This window comes from Pteropus vampyrus, unplaced genomic scaffold (genome assembly GCF_000151845.1).
Source record: "Pteropus vampyrus isolate Shadow unplaced genomic scaffold, Pvam_2.0 Scaffold158, whole genome shotgun sequence".
NCBI classification, from domain to species: Eukaryota; Metazoa; Chordata; class Mammalia; order Chiroptera; family Pteropodidae; genus Pteropus; species Pteropus vampyrus.
This window is the reverse complement of record NW_011888939.1, coordinates 1426532-1446559: the sequence shown is the minus strand read 5'-3', so window position 1 is coordinate 1446559 and position 20028 is coordinate 1426532. Positions and strand designations below refer to the sequence as shown.

The 20028-nt window shown below is 58.7% G+C and overlaps 2 protein-coding genes and 1 non-coding gene across 3 annotated transcripts in view; all 3 read left to right on the top strand.

The window, feature by feature from the left end:
• PRRC2B (proline rich coiled-coil 2B) overlaps window positions 1-5743 on the top strand; it is a 61558-nt gene extending 55815 nt beyond the window's left edge. The window contains 4 exon segments of the mRNA XM_023536559.1: window positions 726-1055; window positions 1654-1745; window positions 3782-3863; window positions 5174-5743. Coding sequence (XP_023392327.1) covers window positions 726-1055; window positions 1654-1745; window positions 3782-3863; window positions 5174-5308 — 639 coding nt within the window. The 3' untranslated portion in view covers window positions 5309-5743.
• LOC111745614 lies at window positions 26-111 on the top strand. Its single transcript, XR_002782733.1, has one exon. It is a non-coding gene; the product is annotated as a small nucleolar RNA SNORD62 (small nucleolar RNA).
• A 5008-nt stretch (window positions 5744-10751) lies between the features above and the next one.
• POMT1 (protein O-mannosyltransferase 1) overlaps window positions 10752-20028 on the top strand; it is a 13692-nt gene continuing 4415 nt past the window's right edge. The window contains exons 1-15 of the mRNA XM_023536558.1: window positions 10752-11047; window positions 11547-11587; window positions 11746-11896; window positions 12773-12879; window positions 13035-13085; window positions 13598-13744; window positions 14494-14605; window positions 14972-15037; window positions 15125-15218; window positions 15414-15569; window positions 16227-16357; window positions 16741-16836; window positions 18118-18210; window positions 18425-18521; window positions 19886-19978. Of these exons, the coding sequence (XP_023392326.1) occupies window positions 11584-11587; window positions 11746-11896; window positions 12773-12879; window positions 13035-13085; window positions 13598-13744; window positions 14494-14605; window positions 14972-15037; window positions 15125-15218; window positions 15414-15569; window positions 16227-16357; window positions 16741-16836; window positions 18118-18210; window positions 18425-18521; window positions 19886-19978 (1398 nt within the window). The 5' untranslated portion in view covers window positions 10752-11047; window positions 11547-11583. The remainder of the gene's footprint in view (window positions 11048-11546; window positions 11588-11745; window positions 11897-12772; window positions 12880-13034; window positions 13086-13597; window positions 13745-14493; window positions 14606-14971; window positions 15038-15124; window positions 15219-15413; window positions 15570-16226; window positions 16358-16740; window positions 16837-18117; window positions 18211-18424; window positions 18522-19885; window positions 19979-20028) is intronic.

Below are 20028 nucleotides of genomic sequence, written 5' to 3'. Positions count from 1 at the left end.
GCCTCGAGGTTCTGGCTGCCACGTGTCTCAGTGATGCAGTCCCAATAGATCCTTCCGACCTGCCACTGTGGACTCAATAGCAGGGAGATGAAGAGGAAAGTGACTGAGAGACGAAAAGTGGCCCGCCCCGTCCCCCGACCCCCGTCCCGAGAGGCTGCAGGCCCTCCCCCTTCCCCTCACCACACCACCGTGTTCTGGACATTGGAAGTGCCACTCGGCCCTGTGCTTCCGCCATAACGTGCTTCAGGAGCATCCCGGGGGGCTCCAGTTTCGTTCTAAAAACCCCAAACAGGACCCAGTTGAGTCCTGTCTCCTGTGACCTGTGGAGGCAGAACAGCAAAGACTTGCTGCTCGGAGGGTACAAAGGTCACTTCCTGCGCAGCTGTCCCCTTCTGGGGCCTGTTTGGGCGTCGCTTCCTAAGGGCCGTCCCGACCTCCCCTGCCTCCCCTGCCCCACGGGGCTTGCTGTCTGCACTCTGCGCACACTAGCCGTGTCCAGCCCGTCACTACAATGCCACCGCGTTTCTGGGTCTGACAGTTCCTGGCGCATCCCCAGCACATTGTGTGTATTCAGTGAGCCTTTGTTGGATGAAAGCAAGAAGCGCTGGGGCCTTGGAGAGGAGCCGTCACTCATGCAGGGTGGCCAGGGTGGCGCTGGCCGTCCGTCAGGCTCAGCCCTGTGGCTGTCTCGCCCAGTGACAGGCCGCCCCTGCCGCACTCTGTAGAGCTGCCAGCTCCGCTCTGTGCGATGGCCCCGCCTTCGTCTCTCTGAGATGGGAATCCGAAGTGTAAGGTGCTTGCTCTTGGGCGTGTGTGTAGGCAGTTTGTGGCCTCCCCAACGTCCATTCCTCCTCCTGACTGTCCCCATTGTCCAGCAGCTGACGATGCCACTGCCTGGCTCCCAGCTGCCGCTGCCTCGCTATGGCTCCGGGCAGCAGCCCCTGATCCTGCCACAGTCCCTCCAGCTGCCACAGGGCCAGAGCCTCTCGGTCGGGGCTCCCCGGAGAATTCTGCCCCCCGGGTCCCAGCCTTCGGTCCTCCACACCAGCAGAGAGGTGAGCATGAGCGCGTCCTGCTGCGGTCTTGGAAGGGTCCTTGTCGCCTCAGCCCTTTCACGTCAGTCGAGGGCCATTGTGGCAGAAAACGCCAGAGGCCTGGGTGCGAGCTCCTGGCCTCAGCACACCGCTGATGCCCTGTCCGTCGTGACGTTCTCGATCCCATGGCCAGCCGCACAGACGAGCTCAGGGGTGAGCCCCGAGCAGAGGGAGGGTGGGCGCGTGCGGTCCACGCCCGAGTTTCCTCCCCTCGGCCGAGGTCACATCTGTGGAGGCTGTTTCAGGAGCAGGTCCCGGGAGCCACATTGCTCCCTGGCTCCTGGGGGCTCTGCTAAGGGTGGCCTCTGCGGGTAGAGAGGTCATGGGCTGCACACCCGGCCAGTGCCCTGTGGTGGTGCCCAGACCACTCTCCCCACCCACTTGACAGAACCACTGGATGGCGCTGCTTCCAGGGGACAGCCCTCAAGCCCGGCCTGCGAGAGGCGTGGGGAGCGTGTTGACCCCCACACTCTGGAGATTCTCTTGGGCCTCGTCGGCTTTGCCCGGTGGTCAGCGAGGGCCGGGCTGTGGAGGGTAACTTCTACTTTGCTCTCTTTAGTCCTCTCAGATAGAGATGAAGGGCTTCCACTTTGCCGACAGTAAACAGAATGTTCCTTCGGGAGGCTCCATGTCGTCACCGCAGACCTACAGGTAAAGAGCTACCCTGGGGGTGGCTGCTGCAGAGCTGATCGGCCGCTGTAGATGGGACACCGGTTCAGGAGCATCCGAGGGCCCCAGGAGGGCAGCAGAGAGGCACTGAGGCTGGGTCCCCTTCGCAGGCCAACGTGTCCTCCTTGAAGCGTCAGTTCAGTTCTGGGACTTACCCGTGTTGTATTTAACCACAAGAAAGTCAGGAATTGGGAGAGTGGTTTTGTTTTTAATCATCATAAGATGCTCTGGAGCTTTCTGGAAAGGTAGGAAGAGGAATGGCTAATGTTTTGATCGTGTTGGGACTGACGCTGACTGCTCACTGTCTTCTCACCAGCTTTTAAAGGGTTCACTGGCTGAGAAGGCACACACCTGAGAGGGGAGGGGCGTGGCCTTTCCCCAGCGCCAGGGCCCTGCTCTGGCCTCTGACCTCTGGCCTCTGACCCTGCCAGGACTGGGTGCTGCGGGGCTTGCGGGGCCGTGCCTTCCACAGGGTGAGCTGGCACCTCCTCCGTGTCTGTCTCCTCCTCCAGTAACTGCCCCAGGTCCCGTAACTGGGTTCGGAGGTGGCTTCGTGTGAGCTGTTCTGTTGAATTACTTACCACGTGGAGAGGTCAGAGAACCTCTGGTTCCACTGCCCCTCCCCCGCCCCGGCGGGAGCGTGTGCAGGTGTGGGAGGGCAGCACACTGGCTCTGGCCCGAGGGTTGTGCATTTGGCCCTTGTTACACATGGGACGTTCTCAGACATGTCTCCTGTGTGTAAGTGAGTCAGACCGCTGGCTGGGGTTTCCCGGGAGGGGTTGACCGCGAGGCTGCAGAGTGCCACCAGGTCCTGGCGGATGTGGAGCTCTCCTGCCAATCAGGTCACCCTCTCGTGTCGCCCTTGCCGTGGTCACTCTGGAGTGTCGGGGCCGAGCCCTCGTCTCCCACGTCCTTCCATCCTTCTAACTGCATTTCCAGAGGAAGGCGTTGCTGTGACTTCTTCCATTTCACCATCTTTTCTGTTCTTACCTTCATTGTGTTGGCTTCCCTTATTTTTGTCTGTTAGCTTGCTGTGTTTTTCGATCCCGGTTTCTGCATAGGCCAAAGCGACAGAGCTGTACGAAAAGTACATATAGGCAGCAGCACAGACCAATGAGTGTAATTTGAAAGACAGAAGCTTCCAGTTTTAAACAGATGCTGTCATTCCTCTGCTGCCTTTGGCCGAATCGGCAGCATCTGGCTTCAGAGCCTTCCTCAGGCTGGTCCAGAAAACGGAAGCTCACGTAACAAGCCGCCTGGGTCCACCTCGTGGGGGTGCAGGGGGTGTCAGCGGCGGAGACTTTTTGGGAAAACAGTTCTTAATTAGCAGCCTTTGTTTTGTTGGTGTTTCATGGCGTTTGGGTGAATTGCCGTGTCTTTATAGAGAAATGTTTCCCAGGTCTTCTGGAAACGGTTTCTGAGGCCTGAGAAAGGCCCCCTGGGGGTGCTGGATGGGGCCGGCCTGCAGGGGTCCTGCCCGCGGGGGCCCTGCCCCTGGGCGTGGGGCATGGGCAGTCCCGTTGTCCGGAGCCCTGTCGAGCTCTGCACACAGCACGCCTCACGCTTTTGGACCATGGAGCCTGTCTTTTTTTTTTTTTTAATGTAGCACCTGATTAACACCCCTGGGAACCAGTGATCTGGTCAGTGGGACACGTTCTTTTCAGGATCTCTCCCCCCGCCCCCCAAAAGTGAAGGCTAGAATGAACTCGGCATGACTCTCATATCAGGGTTAGACCTTTTGTCCGCTTATGGAATCACGTTGGTCCACATCCTCCAGACCCCGAGAGATGGTCAGTGTCTGCCCACAGCAGGGACCCGGCCTCTGCTCCTCGGGTGCATCGCCATGGGCTGCGATGGCAGCGACAGCCGCCCTCACCCCTTCTGCACTCTGGCCGTCTGAGGTCCTTGTTTCCCTCCCTCGGGAGGTCCGCGAGCCCAAGCCAGGGCCGTCGCGCCAGGCTCGGCTCCGCGTCTGTGGCTCCGCGCATGTTCTCACCCCCTGCCTTTGGTTTTTTCAGGCCTAGCTCTGCTAGCCCCAGTGGGAAGCCCTCTGGATCAGCAGTTAACATGGGCTCTGTGCAGGGACACTACGTTCAACAGGTAGAAAACGGCTTTCCAGCCCCTCTAGCCCTGGACGCTTAGGCCCGTCCCCAAGCGCCAAAAGTGAAGGGACAGTCCAGCCCAGCCCATTTGAGCGCTCCTCTCATAAAGAGAGACGTGCCCTAGCGTTAGAGCACGGGGCCAGAGCCCAAGCCCGATGCCTGGCGTTAGAGCACGGGGCCAGAGCCCGAGCCCGATGCCTGGCGTTAGAGCACGGGGCCAGAGCCCAAGCCCGATGCCTGGCGTTAGAGCACGGGGCCAGAGCCCGAGTCTCTCCTGGCAAAGGCGTTGCTCCTCCACGGTGTCTGGATCCTTCCTTGTCCTGTGGAGAAGGGAGGATGCAGTGTCCTCAGAGGAGGTGACGCTGGCAGGTGGACTCTCCCGCGTAGCGATTTGGGCTCTGAAGGCGCCGGGCCTGGGTTAGGTCTGTGGGTCAGCTCTGGAAGCCGGGGCGTGTGTGTGCGTGCGCGTGTGTCGTGCGCCTGCTAGCTCTAGAAGTGCTGTGTCCGTGTCTGTCTGGGCTGGGAGGGGCAGCAGGTGGAATGGCGTCTTCCCGTTCCATAACGGAAGGTGTTTCTCAGTGTCCTGGCCGTCAGGCACTGGGCTCTCCACTCTGAAACGCGGCGGGCTCCAGGGCTCAGGCGTGTCGGGCGTGGGGTTAAGAAAACAGCGTTCCTGGCTGGTGGCCGTGGAAGGTGGCCTGCTCACGCCCCTCCTGCTGGCGTTTCCCGGAGGGTCTCCGTGAACTACCTGGACCGAGCTTCTGAAGCTTTCTTCCGGGGTTCGCACTGCAGTGTGGGGGCGGGGCCGAGGCTGGGCCTGCGATGCCCCCTGTGCAGGGCTGAGTGTGGGGCCACTGCCTGGGCATCTCGAGGTCACGCTCGGGTCCTGGGGAGAGGTCTTCACAGAGTTTGTGTCGGGAGGGTCAGAGGTCTGGGAGCACCCAGGCTCCTCGCGGGTCGGTCCCCTGGGGGCCTGCGGTGCACTGATTTGAAAAGGTTCTTCCAGCGGCCGCATGTGTGCTGCTACCGGAGATCCTGCTGGCATCACGGGATGCTCCTCAGAGGACCCCGTGTCTTCCCGCCTCTCCAAATCACTGCACTCCTCAGTGCCCGCAGGAGGGGACAGAGCAGTGTCACCCGTGTTCCCCCCTTAGAGCTGCTCTAAGTCCGCCCTCGACCGAAGGATGGATTTCTCAGAGTGGCCTTTCCCTGTGACTCAGGAGCAGGAAGCGGGTGGCGGGGACTGTGTGTCCAGACAGCTGGCTCTGCGTATGGCTGATTTCTTTGACCCCTCTCGTCTGTCCAAAGGCAAAACAACGAGTGGATGAAAAGCCCAGCCTGGGAGCCGTGACCCTGCAGGAGGCCCCCTCGGCCGCCTCCCAGATGAAGCGAACGGGCGCCATCAAGCCTCGGGCAGTGAAGGTGGAAGAGAGCAAGGCCTGAAGGTGCTCGGCCGCGCCTCGCCCCCGAGGACAGTGCCGCCACCTGCCGGGCACAGCCGTGGGCTCGGCCATCTCAGCAGATGCCGCCCGAGCTCTGGCCCGGACCGCGAGGGCTCCCTTCTCTCCGCTCCGGAAGCCCCGCCGTCCAGCCAGCCTGCGCCGTGGGTCTGTGGCGCTGACCCGCTTGCTTCCAGACGAAACAGACACACAGCCGACGACCCCCCTCGCGCCCCGCTCCGCGCTGACAGTGCCGGCTCGAGCCCTCCCGCCTGACCCCCTGCCCGCTCCTCAGCCGGGCGCGTTCCCGGCACCGCTCCCCACTCCCGGTCCCCGGCGCAGTGGGTCGGCCACTGGGTCTTCTCAGCTGGAGGATCTTTGTTTTAAAAAGCAGCTTGAGGTTTTTACAAAGGGGAAAGGAAAACAAAACAAAACACGAGCTACGCGTGTGCAGCTGGACTTTTGTACGTCGTTTTCCGGCCTCGCCTCGGCCCCCACCGCCCCAGCAGTTCCCTTCCATCTCTCTCCTGTTTATTTGACACATCACTGCGATACCTTAAGACACAACGTAACGGGTCCCCTCCTGCTCGCTCCCTGTTGTTTAAGCTTCAAGGGTGTCTGTGGAAGGAGGAGGTTGCCTGAGACACCTCGGGAGCTTCCCGGTGTCCAGCGCATGCTTCGAGGCAGTGCCGTGAAGGAGGTGAGCTGGGTCGAGGTCTCAGCTGGTTCCAGCCTGTTGGCCTGATGGCCGCACAGAGCCTGCGGGCAGCCCGGTGAGGTCGACGATGTTTTCGGCGTAAGAATTACACACAATTTCTGTCCTGGACTCTTCTGAAGCCAGTGGCTGTGCTCTCCTCTGGCCCTGGGGCGTGTCATGGAGGCACCGAGCCGCCGGTGTTCTCCGGTTCGGCCTGGACAGCGTGAGCTGGCGCCGCCACAGGCCCCGTCAGCGTCTCTGCTTGTGGGGCTCCAGCACCCACAGGGGCTGCTGTCACACGCGCTCCCTTTCCTGGAAGCCTGTCTCCTTCCTTCTTCCCGACCCTCTTTCTCGTCCGGATCCTCCTGCCCCTCCACCTCTCACAGCTCATTTCTAGAAATCATGAGTAACAGGAGTGCACGGACAGCTGTGTGGCCAGGGCTTTGGCAGGTGTGTGGTCTGTGAGGCTGTTGGGAGGGCTTCTTCTTTCTCCTTTTCTTTGCTCCCAGCAGCAGACCGGGTTTTTGGGACAGCAGGTCTGAGTCGGGCAGTGGGGACAGCATCAGCCTTTCCAGATGGCTGGGGCAGGGTCCACGGGGTCGGTGCGTTGCAGGGCTGGCCGTGGTTCCAGAACCTACCAGACAGCCCTGGAGGAAGGCCGCCTCTAGCAACATGCTGGTGTGAGCCATTTGATGCTGTGTCACTGTTCGTTTTTTCAGCAAGGACTAGGAGGAAATCGTGTCCGATTCTGTGATTCCGAGGAAAGGGAGGGGAAAATTCACGTTTTGTACTCGCTCTTCAGAGTAAGCAAGCAGCCCCCGTCTGGAGTTGCCACTGCCTGCGACCGCCAGTGGTTCCGCGAGGACCTGGCTGGGAGGACGGGCAGCAGGCGGGTGGGATGTGCCCCGCAGAGTCCACCCTCAGTGTGCCCGCCGGCGTGTGACGGCCACTCAGGCTGCGGTCTAAGCCGTGTCCGGTGTAGAGAGCCGTGCGCTGGGGACTGTTGAGGCAACTTGAGTGCCGCTCTTCACCGCTTCGAGGAAGTGGGGGGCCGCCGCCCAGCAGACGCTGGCCCTCGGCGGCCTCTGGAGGGGGCCAGTCTTCTCCGACGACGCCCACTGCTTCACCTGCAGCTCAGCGTCCCCTCCTTGCCTTTTTTTACTTGCTTGTCACTTTCTTTGTGCTGAGTCGTTACTCTGAAGGGCCTTCTGAAGGGGCTGCCCATGCGACAGAGTGGCCCGCTCCCCCCTGTCCCGTGCGCTCACCTGCTCTGCCCCTTACTCCCCTGCAAACCGCTGGCTGCGGCCTCCACAGCACCTCTGCGCTCTCCCGCTCCATTGCCCAGCGCCCCCCGCAGGAGCCACGCACGCTCACCGCTGCCTGCACACTTAGGAACACGGCCACACCCCTCACACCTAATTCTGGTGTGCACTGTCAGAAGGAAAAAAAGTTCTCTCAGTTTGAAATTGGACAGAACAGTCGCGGATGCTGTTACAAACTCAAGACGCGCCCTTCAGGTGACCCTGCCATCAGAGTGACAGGACTTCCTGTTCTCCAGCCCTCTTCTCCACCCTTGAATCTTCTCCTCCCACCCCAATGAAAACAAAACACTAGAATTTATTTATATGTATTGATGTTGTAGGTCTAGGTGAAGAAAAAGTACACGTTTCACTGCTCTATTTATATATGACGTCTGAACCACTCTGTGCAGGAAAGGCCAGGAAATTGCATGTGAGTTTCAGTGCGTTCACCGCCTCTGTGTGCCCGGGCCGCAGCTCCTCCCACTGAGATGCAGATTTTAAATTGGACTCTGGGGACAGGGCCGGCCCAAGGCCTGCCCAACATCCCATCCCTTGGTCTGAGGAAATGCAGTGTTTAGTGCAGAGATGTTTCAAGGTGCAATATCTCTCTTCCTTTCATGTCATTTTAGAGCCAAGCTCAAGGTAATAATAGGACTTAGGGTCTTATTTTGGTTTCAGACCCCCATCCTCAGAGCACAGATCCACGCCGAGGCCTCTGCCAAGATCCCTTGGGGCCTTTGGCAGGAACAGGTAAAAACCCACACTTAGGTTTTCTGCTGCTGAAATGGGGGTGGTGTCAGAGCCCTCCCATACACCTTTGCCTGCTAAAAATGCCCTCCCTTCTGAAGCTGGCAGCTTTGCCCTGGCCATTGATGGTGCAGCCTGTTGCTGGGCAACCCATGGCCCCGCAATAGTGTGTGTCCCAAGTCAACTACTCAGTGGGGTGAAACCCCAGCGTGTGGAGTCGTGTATCTGAGAGGCAGCGTCCACCCACTGAGGACTTCTCTGCCAGCTGTATTTGGTCTGGTTTTCTTTACTGTTGCTTCCCTTTTTTTTCAATCCACATTATTTTCAAACTGGGAATTCATACACTTCTGGCTCTGAGTTCCTTAAGGGGGAAAACAAAAGACGATTCACATTCAGAAAAATCTGTCCAGTTCCAAAGCCGTGGTCATTCCAACCACTGCCCAGAATATTGAGGTCTCTTGTCTTTAAACGCCAGCATCTGTTCTCTCCAGCTCTGCTCTCGCCCTCTTCTGGGTCTGCCTTCTGGATGGTCGACGGGGTTTGTGACTGATGTGAGCCAAGGAGACTGAGGGTGTGCACATGGCCGTGTTCAGAACTGGCCAACGGAGGCAGCGTGTGGCAGATTGGTAAAGGTCGTCCCCCGCTGATGGGTTCCCCTCCACCCGGTAGCTGCACGTTTCCTCTGTCTGTCCCTTATCACTTGCAGAGCAGCCTGGGTTAGCAGGTCTGTTGGAAATTGCTTTTGATTACCAAGGACACTATTTGTGCTTTGTCGTGTTCTGTGATGAAAAATGCAGACTTCAGAAAGCCAGCTCTTGTTTGAAAATGTGAGATGGACATAAGACAAATAGATCACCGGGGACAGGAGTGGCTCAGCTTTGGGGTCAGACACTGTCCTGTCCCCTAGCCATGCTTTCCACTGGGACCACCAGCACATATTTGGCTAGTGATCTTCAAGGCGTATCCAACCTGCTGTTCACCATTTCCCCACCCCAGTCGGTGGCCTCCAAGATGGTAGCATCCCCAGGGCCCTGTCTTCAGCATGTTATGAAGCCTCGGAGTGGAAATTCCTATTAAGCCTCTGTGTGGATGACTTTTCTTCCATTGGTTAAAGGGGATACTGTACTGTAAGCTTTTGACCTCATGCCTTGCATAGTAAAAAGGGTTTGGGGTTTTTTTGTTCTTGACGGGGTTTTTTTATTTTGGCCTTTCCTCTTTGTCTTTTCACGTAGACCAGATATTTGAAAGGGCAGACGATGGCTAACGGTGTAATGTGCAGCTTGTTTATACCTTATTTTGGGGAAGCTTTTACCTTGGATGGGACATAGAATCATGGATTCGCCAGGCCATGGTGGTGGCGCCCTCACCCTTCACCCTCACCCTTCCCCCTCCCCTCTGGTTCAGTACCTATTGTTTCTCCTTTCAAATATGTGATTGTACTAGCTCTTTCCATATGAAAGAATTCTCCTTATTTAAATAAAAAAAAGTAAAAAAAACTAAAGCTGAACATGCTTTCTCAGGCTGTGTGCTCCTAGATTCTGTCATTTGACTAGAGAGACAAATGACAGTTTACGTGGACGGTGGGAGTAACTTGGCCGCAACACCTTAAAGCAACATGGGGGCAAGAGATTGGAACCTGCTGTTAAGGTTCATCTTCCGAATAGGTCAGCGCATGCAGTCCCCGCCCTCTCCCCCGTGGATGGTATTGACGGGGTCGGTGACATCTGCCTGGCCTCTGCTTGCCCTCCCCACACTTCCCAGGAAAGGTGAGTGGGTCAGAAGAGATGAGCATCTTTGTTGTGTTCCGTCCAGTCTCCTGTTTTCCTGTTCTTCTGCTGGACGTGGGAGGGGTGTTGCTGCACTGGGGTCGGAAAGAGGACCAAGCCAGGGATGGGATAATGTAGGCTCAAGAGCTTGGATTTGGGTTCAGGCAGTACTCAGTTCTGCCATCTAGCGGTGTGACCTGGAGTCACTAACAGCAACGAGGATTTTTAAACAGTGCCCACCCTATGGGGTGGTGCGGGTTCAAAGAGGTAACTTAGCATATCGCCTGGCAGAAGTTAAGAATGGAGGCAACTCACACATCATCTCCCAAGCAAGTTTAACGCTTTCCACGAGAAAACCCTGCCCCCCACCCCGCCCGCCTCCGGCAGATTACTTTCAAGCCTCTTGAGTGGAAGAACGGGACCTGGGCATCTTCCAGCTCCGCCACCACACCCATGTGTTAACCGGTGTCATCTAATGCTGGTTTGCCAGCGTGAAAAGAATCCTTGCGAACCTTAGAGACCCGTAATTCCAGTTATTAACTCTGCAGTGGCTTTTTTGTCCACATTAAGATGCACGTAGACGAGCGGGTCAAGAAGAAGTGGGGTTGGAGAGAAGAGGCGTCCTGTAGGTGACCCGTCCCACTAAGGACGCGGCAGTGCATCCCCTTAACCTAAGGTGCAGCGTCCGGCGGCAGAGCGGGTCCGGACAGGCTCGCGGGACACAGTGGGTCCGCGCCACACCGAGCAAAACGCGGATGCGGCCCCTGCTTCAGAATAAACTTGTGTGTCTGGCGCGCACAGGAATCCCGGGACGCCAAAGCCGTTAACACGCGAGGGAAAGGTCACGAGGCTTAACGAGCAGCGAGCGACCGGCGGAGCCCGCGTGGCGCCCGCGACTGCGCACGCGCAGGCCCCGCCCAGTGCGCACGCGCAGGCCCGGCGAGTCGAGCGTCGAGCAGGGCGGCGCCGCGGCGGAGTGCCGAGCGGCCTCGGCCCCGCGCACACGGCGGGGCCCTCCAACCGTCCGCCCCCCCCGGCGGGTCCCAGGCTCGGCCGGGCGCGGGGAGCCGCTCTGCCGGGACTCGAAGAAACGCGACTAACGTTTGCGGCGCCTGGGACGAGGGCCCAGTCGGGACCCCGGAGAGTCAGTGCGGGAGGCGCGTGCGCAGCCCGCGGACCGGCCGGGACAGAGCGTCGCGTCCCGCCCTGACGGGGGGCGGGGCCGAGGGCAGGTGCGCCTGGGCAAGGGGGGTGCGGTTAGGGGCCGTCTCGGACAGGCGCTCCCGGAAAACAACGGGGAGCACCCAGGGGCAGAGGAAACCTTTGGGAAAGATCGTGGCCCGGGCCAGATGCAGCCCGCGGCGGGGGAGCGGGGGGCGGGGGGAAGAGGGAGTGCCCGGGAAGAGGGGCGGCCGCCTGCCAGGGGGCGTGGCGGGGCCGTCCAAGGCAGATGTAGCGCTAAGAGAAGTGGAGCTCAAGGGAAGATGAAGCCTCAGAGAGGAAACGGGAGTGCCCGGTGTGTCTTAGCTCTGTAGCAGGTGCAGATGCGTCCTGAGGGTGAGCGAGGGGACGCGAGGGGATACTGCTGCCCCAAGGAGGGAAGAGAGGTAGATGCTTAGGGCAGGTGGGGCTCCGAGGCCCAGAAATCAGAGGTCATGCGGCTGTAAGCCGGCCACACTGCCCAGGCAGGGGCTGGGGAGGCCATCTCATTAACAGTGGCTTGCCTCCCAGGAAGCGGTCGGCAGGTGTGTGTGGACCGAGTTGCTCAATGAGTGAGTATTCAGTCTTGAGATTCCTGAATTCCCACCTGGTTGGGCCGCCGAGGCCTCCTGATTCTCAGCGACCCTACAACGTGGTTCTCCCTGGTGCCTCTGTGAGCCTTCCTGGTTTGCCCCCATCTACTGACGACAGGTCTTCCCTTCTTTTCCAGGGATCCTGCCAGTCCTCCATTTCTACAATATGTTGGAGTTTTTGCAGCGCCCGGTGGTGGTGACAGCTGATGTCAACTTGAACATCGTGGCCCTGACCTTGCTGGGGTTACTAAGCCGACTGTGGCAACTCACTTATCCAAGGGCTGTGGTGTAAGCCAAACAGGGTGACTTGAGAAGAGCTGTGATTTCAGTGTGGTGACAGGAAGTGCCTTTTTAAGTAGCGTAAATGGGGGAGCGAAATTCCGGGCTTCTTGGTGTTGGGTGATTTAGAGGAGAGACTGGGCCATCCCTGGGAAAGCCCCTGCCGGTCCACCTGCTCAGTCTTATCTCTGCAGCAGGTACAGTAGCCTCAGGTGACCATTTAAAACCTGGAGAGTAGAGGATGGAAGCTTGAGGAATTTGTCCTCATTGACCTTAGCATGTCTTTCGTCATGAAAAATGATTGTTTTTATTGTTAAAGGACTGCTTATTATCCGATTAATACACGTGTCCTTTTTTGTTTTCACATTTTATTATGGAAAACATCAAATATGTACAAAAGTAGGGAGAATGGTATAATGACCCCCTCACCAGGGAAGCCATCACCGAGCTTCAGCAGTTACCAACTCACAGCCACCCCCTCTCCCTGCAGTGGGTGCTTTTTTCTTTTGAAGTGAATCACAGACATCATTTCATTCATTAATAATTCAGTCTATAGCTTTAAAAGATCGGGATTCTTAAAAACCAGACAACCACAGAGGCATTTTCAGGCCTGAAAAGATAGTTCCTTCTTGTCATCACCTGAAAACCTTTGTTGCCATCGGTTCCTACGTGTCTCCCTTTTATACCTGCAGCTGTTCTGTTGGGTCACCAGGTCCGATTCTGACTTTTAGCCACAGATGTGCTGGCGGACAAGGGGATTAGCCTCGCGTCCCTGAGGCCTTTCAGTAGGCTGGCTAATGGTACACCCCTAAACCAAAAACTAGGGAGAGCGCCTCTTGTTCACAGCTAAGATTATGGAGAAATATGACCTGTTTTGTTTTTCAGCTTCGATGAAGTGTATTATGGGCAGTACATCTCTTTTTACATGAAGCGGGTCTTCTTTCTGGATGGCAGTGGACCGCCATTTGGCCACATGCTGCTGGCCTTGGGAGGTAGGGTCCTTTAAAACTTATAGGTGACATTTCTCGAGGGCAGAATCCACATCTTGTTATTTACCACTGTTTTCCTGTCACGGGCCACAGTTTGGCACTCTTGAAATGTTGCTGGAAGGCATCATTACTGGTTGGTTCTTTTTTTTTTTTTTTAGGTTATTTAGGAGGCTTCGATGGTAACTTTTTGTGGAACAGAATTGGAGCAGGTAAAAGATCCTTGTCACGTCCCTCGTTAACGTGCACATGTTAGAATGGAGAGGTGGGGGCTACCATGAGAATTAACGATGGTGGTTTATTAATGAGTCCAAGGCCTGATAAATTGAGTACAAGTGATTTTTGAAAAGCCTGGGAAACATCTTAGTGTTTAGTTACAATAATTTATTCCTACTTTTGTGGTATGCACAGTACACTATGTGGCAGCTGATTGCGGTTACCTTCTGTGCGTTTAAATTTTGTATGTTGCCGCAGAGGTTTTGGAACTGGGTGGGATAAACTTGTAAATACAGCGTTAGCTAGTTCAGATCCACGGCCATCATTTCCTATGCCTAACGGGAGCTGGTCTTTGACTGTATGAAGCTCATTTCAAAGCCAGACTTGCACATGCAGTCCCTGATGGGGTCCCCAGTCTTAGGAATTTCGTCTTAGAGTCTGTGCGGAAGCACCTGTGGTCTGTCGTGGGGTGCACGGTGCACTCAGCTCCGCGGTGCTTGCTTTCTAGAGTACAGCAGCAACGTGCCCGTGTGGTCTCTGCGCCTGCTGCCGGCCCTCGCGGGGGCCCTGTCGGTCCCCATGGCCTACCAGATCTTGTGGGAGCTTCGTTTTTCCCATTGTGCCGCCATGGGAGCTGCTCTGCTCATGCTCATTGGTAAGACCCGGGCCTGCCTGCTTTGGTGTGGCGAGGGGAGTGACCGAGCACTGGCCTCCGGTACGTTCCCATGTGTGGCCCACAGAGCTCGGGTGAGTGGATGGGCCCCTGTGGCAGCTTCTGCTCACAGGACGGAGGAGGGTCATCTGATCCCTCCACGTTTGGCTCTGGGAGTCACCCTGCTCCCAGAGTGGGCTGCGGAACTGGTGGACGGACAGCATTAGGAACTGCGGCGACATGAAGTGGGTGGCCCCAGCAGCGAGCCTAGGTGCCCTCGAACCAAATCTGTCACTCACTGACAACCTCCGTGGCTTCGTCACCTCCCAGGCCCCAGCCGGCTGAGAGGGACTGCGGGGGGTGTAGGTGGGTAGTCCTCAGAAAGGGCCTTTCAGCCCAGGTTCCTGAACAAGTAACATTAACTGCCATGCAGAACTAGGTGTTTGTTGAGTGACAGCTCTGGTTGAGGCCCTGCACTGATGGCCGCCCGCCAGGCGGTGTCCTTTCTGCAAATAAGAACAGGCTCAGAAAAGTTCAGTGACTTGCCCAGGGTCACACAGGTACCAGTAGGCGTGATTCACTCCTAAGAATCTGCCTTCGTGGTTCTGGAGCCTGTCCCCTTACAGCCACCCCGAACTTCCCACCTTCACGATCTGTGACATTTAGAACGTCTGCTTTTTTGTGTGGGCGTTTTCATCTTCACATGTTTGCTCTCATTTTCGTACAACTGACGTATGTCATTTTTCCAACAGAGAACGCTCTGATCACTCAGTCGAGGCTGATGCTTTTGGAATCTGTGCTCATATTTTTTAATCTATTGGCTGTGCTGTCCTACTTGAAGTTCTCCAATTCCCAAAAACACAGGTATGGAAAAGGGGGTGTGTCCTTCCTTGTCAGTGAGGGAAGAAGAGTCGGTGGTTTGTCCACCGGAGAAGGGCTGATGCCACTTCATGCTGGGAGCTGCTCGCTCATGGTTTCGGCCACCTAGGCTGGCCTTGGGCTTGTGATTTCATAAACACACCCTCGCTTTTCTGTAACTTCATCTGACTGGAGAAATGTCTGGCCGAAAAGAGAAACTCTGCCGGGACTGATGTTTTGGGTGGTGAGGGTTCATTTTTCTTGCACCTGAAGCTCAGTACAGCCCCCGACCCCAAGAGGTGTCTGAGAAACGTGGCTCCTTGGGACACTCAGGGAGCTGTCCCCAGCTCTGCCTCTCCGCTTTGCCCCCAGGCCCTTCTCCCTGAGCTGGTGGTTTTGGCTGACGCTGACGGGGGTGGCCTGCTCCTGTGCAGTCGGGTGAGTTTGGTCCCCGGGCCCGCGGCTGCGCCTGCGCCCTCCCCGTGCTGTGTCTCGCTTTGACTTCCTCCCCATCGGTCTTCGCAGCATCAAGTACGTGGGGGTTTCCACTTACTTGCTGGTGCTCGGAGTCGCTGCCGTCCACGCCTGGCATCTGATAGGGGACCGGACTTTGTCACACGTGGGTGCTGATGGCGAGTGTGGCGATGGGCGGCCGGTGTGGGGTGTGGAGGTGGACGGGGCGGGAGCGTTTGGCGGACGGGCCTCAGGGCAGGCCCGGGCGAGCCGCCCCGTGGGCATCGGCATCGGCCCTCCTGCTGCTGGCTCTGGGCGCCTGCACTGTGACGTGGGCACAGCTTTCCTCCTCACCTGGCAGGTGCGTGTGCTCTGTCACCTGCTGGCCCGAGTGGCGGCTCTCGTGGTCGTGCCAGTTGCCATGTACCTGCTCTTCTTCTACGTCCACTTGATGCTGCTCTACCGCTCTGGGCCCCACGACCAGATCATGTCCAGTGCCTTCCAGGCCAGCCTGGAGGTAAGCAGGGGGCCACGGCCACCTCGGAGAGGGCCCCGCAGGCTCAGAGGTTGCGACGTAAGCACCGTCCAGTGAGCACTGGAGGAAAAAACCAAAGCAGGAGATGGGGAACCCGCTTCCATCTGTGCGAGTGATTGTGATTATACCGACGGAGCGGAGTGAGCGAGGGGCGACCCGCGGGAGACTCTGGGAGGTCCCGCCGCCTCCGGGCGGGCGCACGTGCCTCAGAGGGCAGGCTCGGCTCGCGTTCATGCATCCAAACTCGAAAAAAAGGGTAAACTACACCATTTGAGGCAGTTAGGAACGTAGACCCAAGTCAGACGGACCTGCTCCCGAATGCTGGCTCTGTCGACGCTGGTTCTGTGTGTTTGGGTGAATTTCTGAGCTCACCTGTCTCGGTGTTCCCATCTCTTAAACAGTCATAATTACTGTCATCACGGGGGCCGGGCTGGACGACGCCAGGGGGTGTGTGGACGGCTCAGGGGCAACGTTCAGTCAGTGGTGGCTGCAGTTACGTCTACGTGATGCGATACGACAGGGTTATGGCATGTGCCATTGCAGCTAGTTATGTAATAATCGCCAGGTGGGAGGGGCCGTCAGGGAGGCTAGTGGGGTTCTCTCTCCTTCTCAGTTTCCCCGGTTCTGCTTTTGTCTTAGGGAGGGCTGGCTCGGGTCACGCAAGGCCAGCCACTGGAGGTGGCCTACGGTTCCCAGGTCACTCTGAAGAACGCCTTCGGCAAGCCTGTGCCCTGCTGGCTTCATTCTCACCAGAGCACCTACCCCATGATGTAAGGAAAGAGACCCTTTCAGTCGGACGGTTATGAGATGTTCTTGCGTATTTTTGCTGTTGGCAGCGTTCACTCTTTGTGCAGGGGTTTGTGAGACTTTGAGCTCTTGGCCCGACGATCAGTGAGTCTGGTCCTTCCTGCGTGTGAGCCAGCGAGGGGCTTGCCGAGCACGGCCCCAGGCTCTCTGGCACCAGTCACTTAGTGACGCGAGTGCTGCCTGGGGGCTCCCTGCCCTCGCCCCTCTTCGATTGGAACTCCCTGTCTGTTTTATCCTTATTTGCCCGGCCTCTGGCTGGGCGGGGTTTATATGGACCTCAGGAGAAGGGCCCACTGGCCCCTAGCCGACCCGCTGCGGACACATCTCTGTCGGCTCCTTCGTGCAGATACGAGAATGGCCGAGGCAGCTCGCACCAGCAGCAGGTGACCTGTTACCCCTTCAAAGATGTCAACAACTGGTGGATCGTCAAGGATCCCGGGAGGTGCGTGCGGGGCCTGGTGCTCTGGGCAGCGTGTGCTGCTTTTTCCCTTTTTCATTCAAGTGGAGTTGATGGAGCTCACCTCCTGGCCTGGCCAGATGAGGCCCCTGCTGGAAGCTTTGAGTCCAGCTCTGTGCTAAGCCATGTCAGGGTTAGCTCGTTCAGAAATGAACTCAGTCTGTGCTCCTGGCTGCTCTGCAGGCCTGTCCCAAACTCCTCTTCTCCCCACCCCCATCCCCGGGCCACCGTTCCCTCTCCCCGTCGTACAGAAACAAGAACCCCCCTCTCGAAAGCCATTTTCTTGCAAAGGCCTCACGGAGGGAGGTATCTCACCGCCTCTCCCAACATCCAGTCCAGCAGCCTGCCCTGTTGATTGTGCCTCCGAACGGGACCCCGAACCATCCAGGTCCCCCCTTCCCTGCCCCCCTCCCCCTAACCGTCTGCTTCCACTTCCCCTGGCACTGACTTCAGCAGCCCCCTGAGCGGTCTTCTAAAACACAGACAGATCGCTCTGCTGCTCCAGCCCCTTCCCAGGCTCGCATCGCTCCCACAGAGAGGCCGAGACCCCTCACGGTGGCCTGCGTGGCCCGCAGCCTGGCTGCAGCCTCCTTCCTGCTCCCGGCACTCAGCGCTCTCTGCATTTCTAGGAAGTGCATTTTGCACGTCCTGCCCCCCAGCCTGGCACGACCCCAGCCACGGGCTCCTCCGAGAGGCCGCCTCGGCCACCCTCCAAGGCCCCACGTCCTCCTCTGCGTCACCGTCCCGTTGGCTTCCTTGCACCCATTGTCACAACTGCTGACTGTTGGTTTGGTTGCTCATTTGTCAGCTGCCTTTTCCGCTTACATTAGTGACAGGGCAGCCGGCCCTGCCTGGCTGTTCAGCCTTGTGCTCGGCGCCCGGCCCAGCATCGAGGCCCCGACGGGCCCTGTGTCCACTCTCGCTGAGTGGACGTTGGACAGAAGTGTATCTCTCGGAGAAGGGTTTCTGAGCAGCCACAGTACGTGTATCGTCGTGGCGTTTGTGGATAACAGAGCAGCTAACACGTGATCATGGCCCACAGGACCCTACCCGGAGCTTGGAGCGTGACTTTAGGTTTCAGAAAAGAGTGGGACAGGATGTCTGTGTTGCGTTTTACACGCGTTCACCTCGTGGGCAGTACACAGTGGCTGGGCGGCCGCACAATCCCACATCGCCCCGATGTGAGGCCTCGGAGCCCTGACACCGCAGACGTGCGGTCGCTGAGGGCACCGGGCTCGCCGGTCCAGCCAGCCTGTGTCTCCCCAGGCACCGGCTGGAGGTGAGCAACCCACCGAGGCCCGTGCGACACGGAGACGTGGTGCAGCTGGTGCACGGCATGACCACCCGCTTCCTCAACACGTGAGTCCGAGTCCTGGGGTCCCCGCCCGGCTCCTCTCCCAGCCCCGGGGCAGGAGCAGCGCTTTGGATCCTGCTGCCCTCCAGGTTGGGAGTAGCGACTCTGGCCGGTTGTCCTTTGAGGCTGAGCTGCTTTGCCTGTGAAAGCGGCTTTTTGCCCTGGGGAGGCGGGCGGCCTTTTGGGGCGTGGGGCCCTGAGCGTTGTTCGGTCTTCCAGGCATGACGTGGCCGCCCCCCTGAGCCCCCACTCACAGGAGGTCTCCTGCTACGTGGATTACAACATCTCCATGCCTGCTCAGAACCTCTGGAAACTGGTGAGTCCCGCTGGGCGGGCGGGCCTGGGGCTGTCAACACACACGCTGACACCGCTCTGAAACCGCCCGTGGAACAGTCTCGATGCAGGTGTAGAGTCAGGTCAGGGGTTTTCAGCCACAAAGAAGCTGCAGCGCAGACGTTTTCACGGGAGCACAGACCACTCCTTCTGTGGACTGCGGAAACCCAGTGGTTCCTGGGTCAGGACGGGTTCACAGGTGGTGGTAAATGCCCCGTGCTAGGCTCTGGGTGCTGGCCATTCACTCAGCCCCAAGACCAGGTCACTGACCACGGGGTAGGAGGCTCCGGCCACGTGCTGTAAACTGTGGTGCTTCTCCCATCAACCCTCGCTCAGCAGTGACAAATGCCCTTGTCACTGGATTTCCTGGGGGGATTCCTGGGGACCACCCTTTCCTGGGGCAGCAGGGCTGGTAGCCACCTTCCTCCGAGTGACCCAGGGAAGGTGGTCCCCCTAGAGTCCCCCTCGCCCTCCAGAGCTGCATGTGGCATCCTGGGCCAGGGTGTGGGAGGAATGTGAACAGACCACTGGACCGTCTGAAGTCCAGGGCGTGAGCGTGCGTGCAGCCTCAGCCCGCGCAGCGGTGCTGGGGTCTCCACGAGAGTCAGGCTCCCTCCCAGCCTCCAGCAGCCCCCACTTAACACACCCCCAGCCCGTGCAGCTGCTAGGCCGTCAGCAAGGCGGGGGTCAGCGTCCCACTTCCGTGCGTGGGGGCGCGTCCCTCTGCCCCGTGCTGCGGGTGTCGGGTGCCTTCCTACGCTGCCGCCTCCTGGGGGTTTCCGCGCCAGCCCCTGCGCCAGCCTCTCCTCAGAGCCGCTCCCGGGCTGCCGGCCTGCTGCTGAGGTCTCATCACTGATCCCTGCCCCCCTCCTCCTCAGTCCCTGCTGGGGGCCCCTCCAGCCTGACTGGAGAGGGAGGACAGCTGATGACCAGGCGGACCCTTGGGCCCAGCTCCCACTTAGCCCCTGGGTTCTCTGGTTCTCAGCTACGTGACCTCACAGGGTCATCGTGAGGCGAGGATGACGCCAAGTGCTTTTCAGATGTTTTTTATTGCCCGATGTCAGGAGTCCAGCAAGGACACCTCCCAGGGACAGTCCCTGACCTCCGTTGTGCCATCTGAGCTCTCTGGGTGAACAGGCATCCCAGACCACAGTGAGGGGCCTGGGTCCCTGGGGCTGCCCCGTGCTGCCCGTGCGTGGCTGTCACGGCGGCTCGGCCCGCCTGCTCCTGCAGGCGCTCGTCCCGCTACCAGCCAGCTCGGTGCTGGTGTTCGGCGGCTGGCCTTCGCGTTCGTGGGAGAGGGGCCCCGGGCACGAAAGCGACCTGACCGCCAGGCGTGCTTTGCAGGACATCGTGAACAGAGACGCGGACACGGACATCTGGAAGACTATCCTTTCTGAGGTGCGCCTTGTGCACCTCAACACCTCTGCGGTCCTCAAGGTACCTGCACACTCCGGCTGGCTCGGCCTGCGCCCCAAGCCCACAGGACC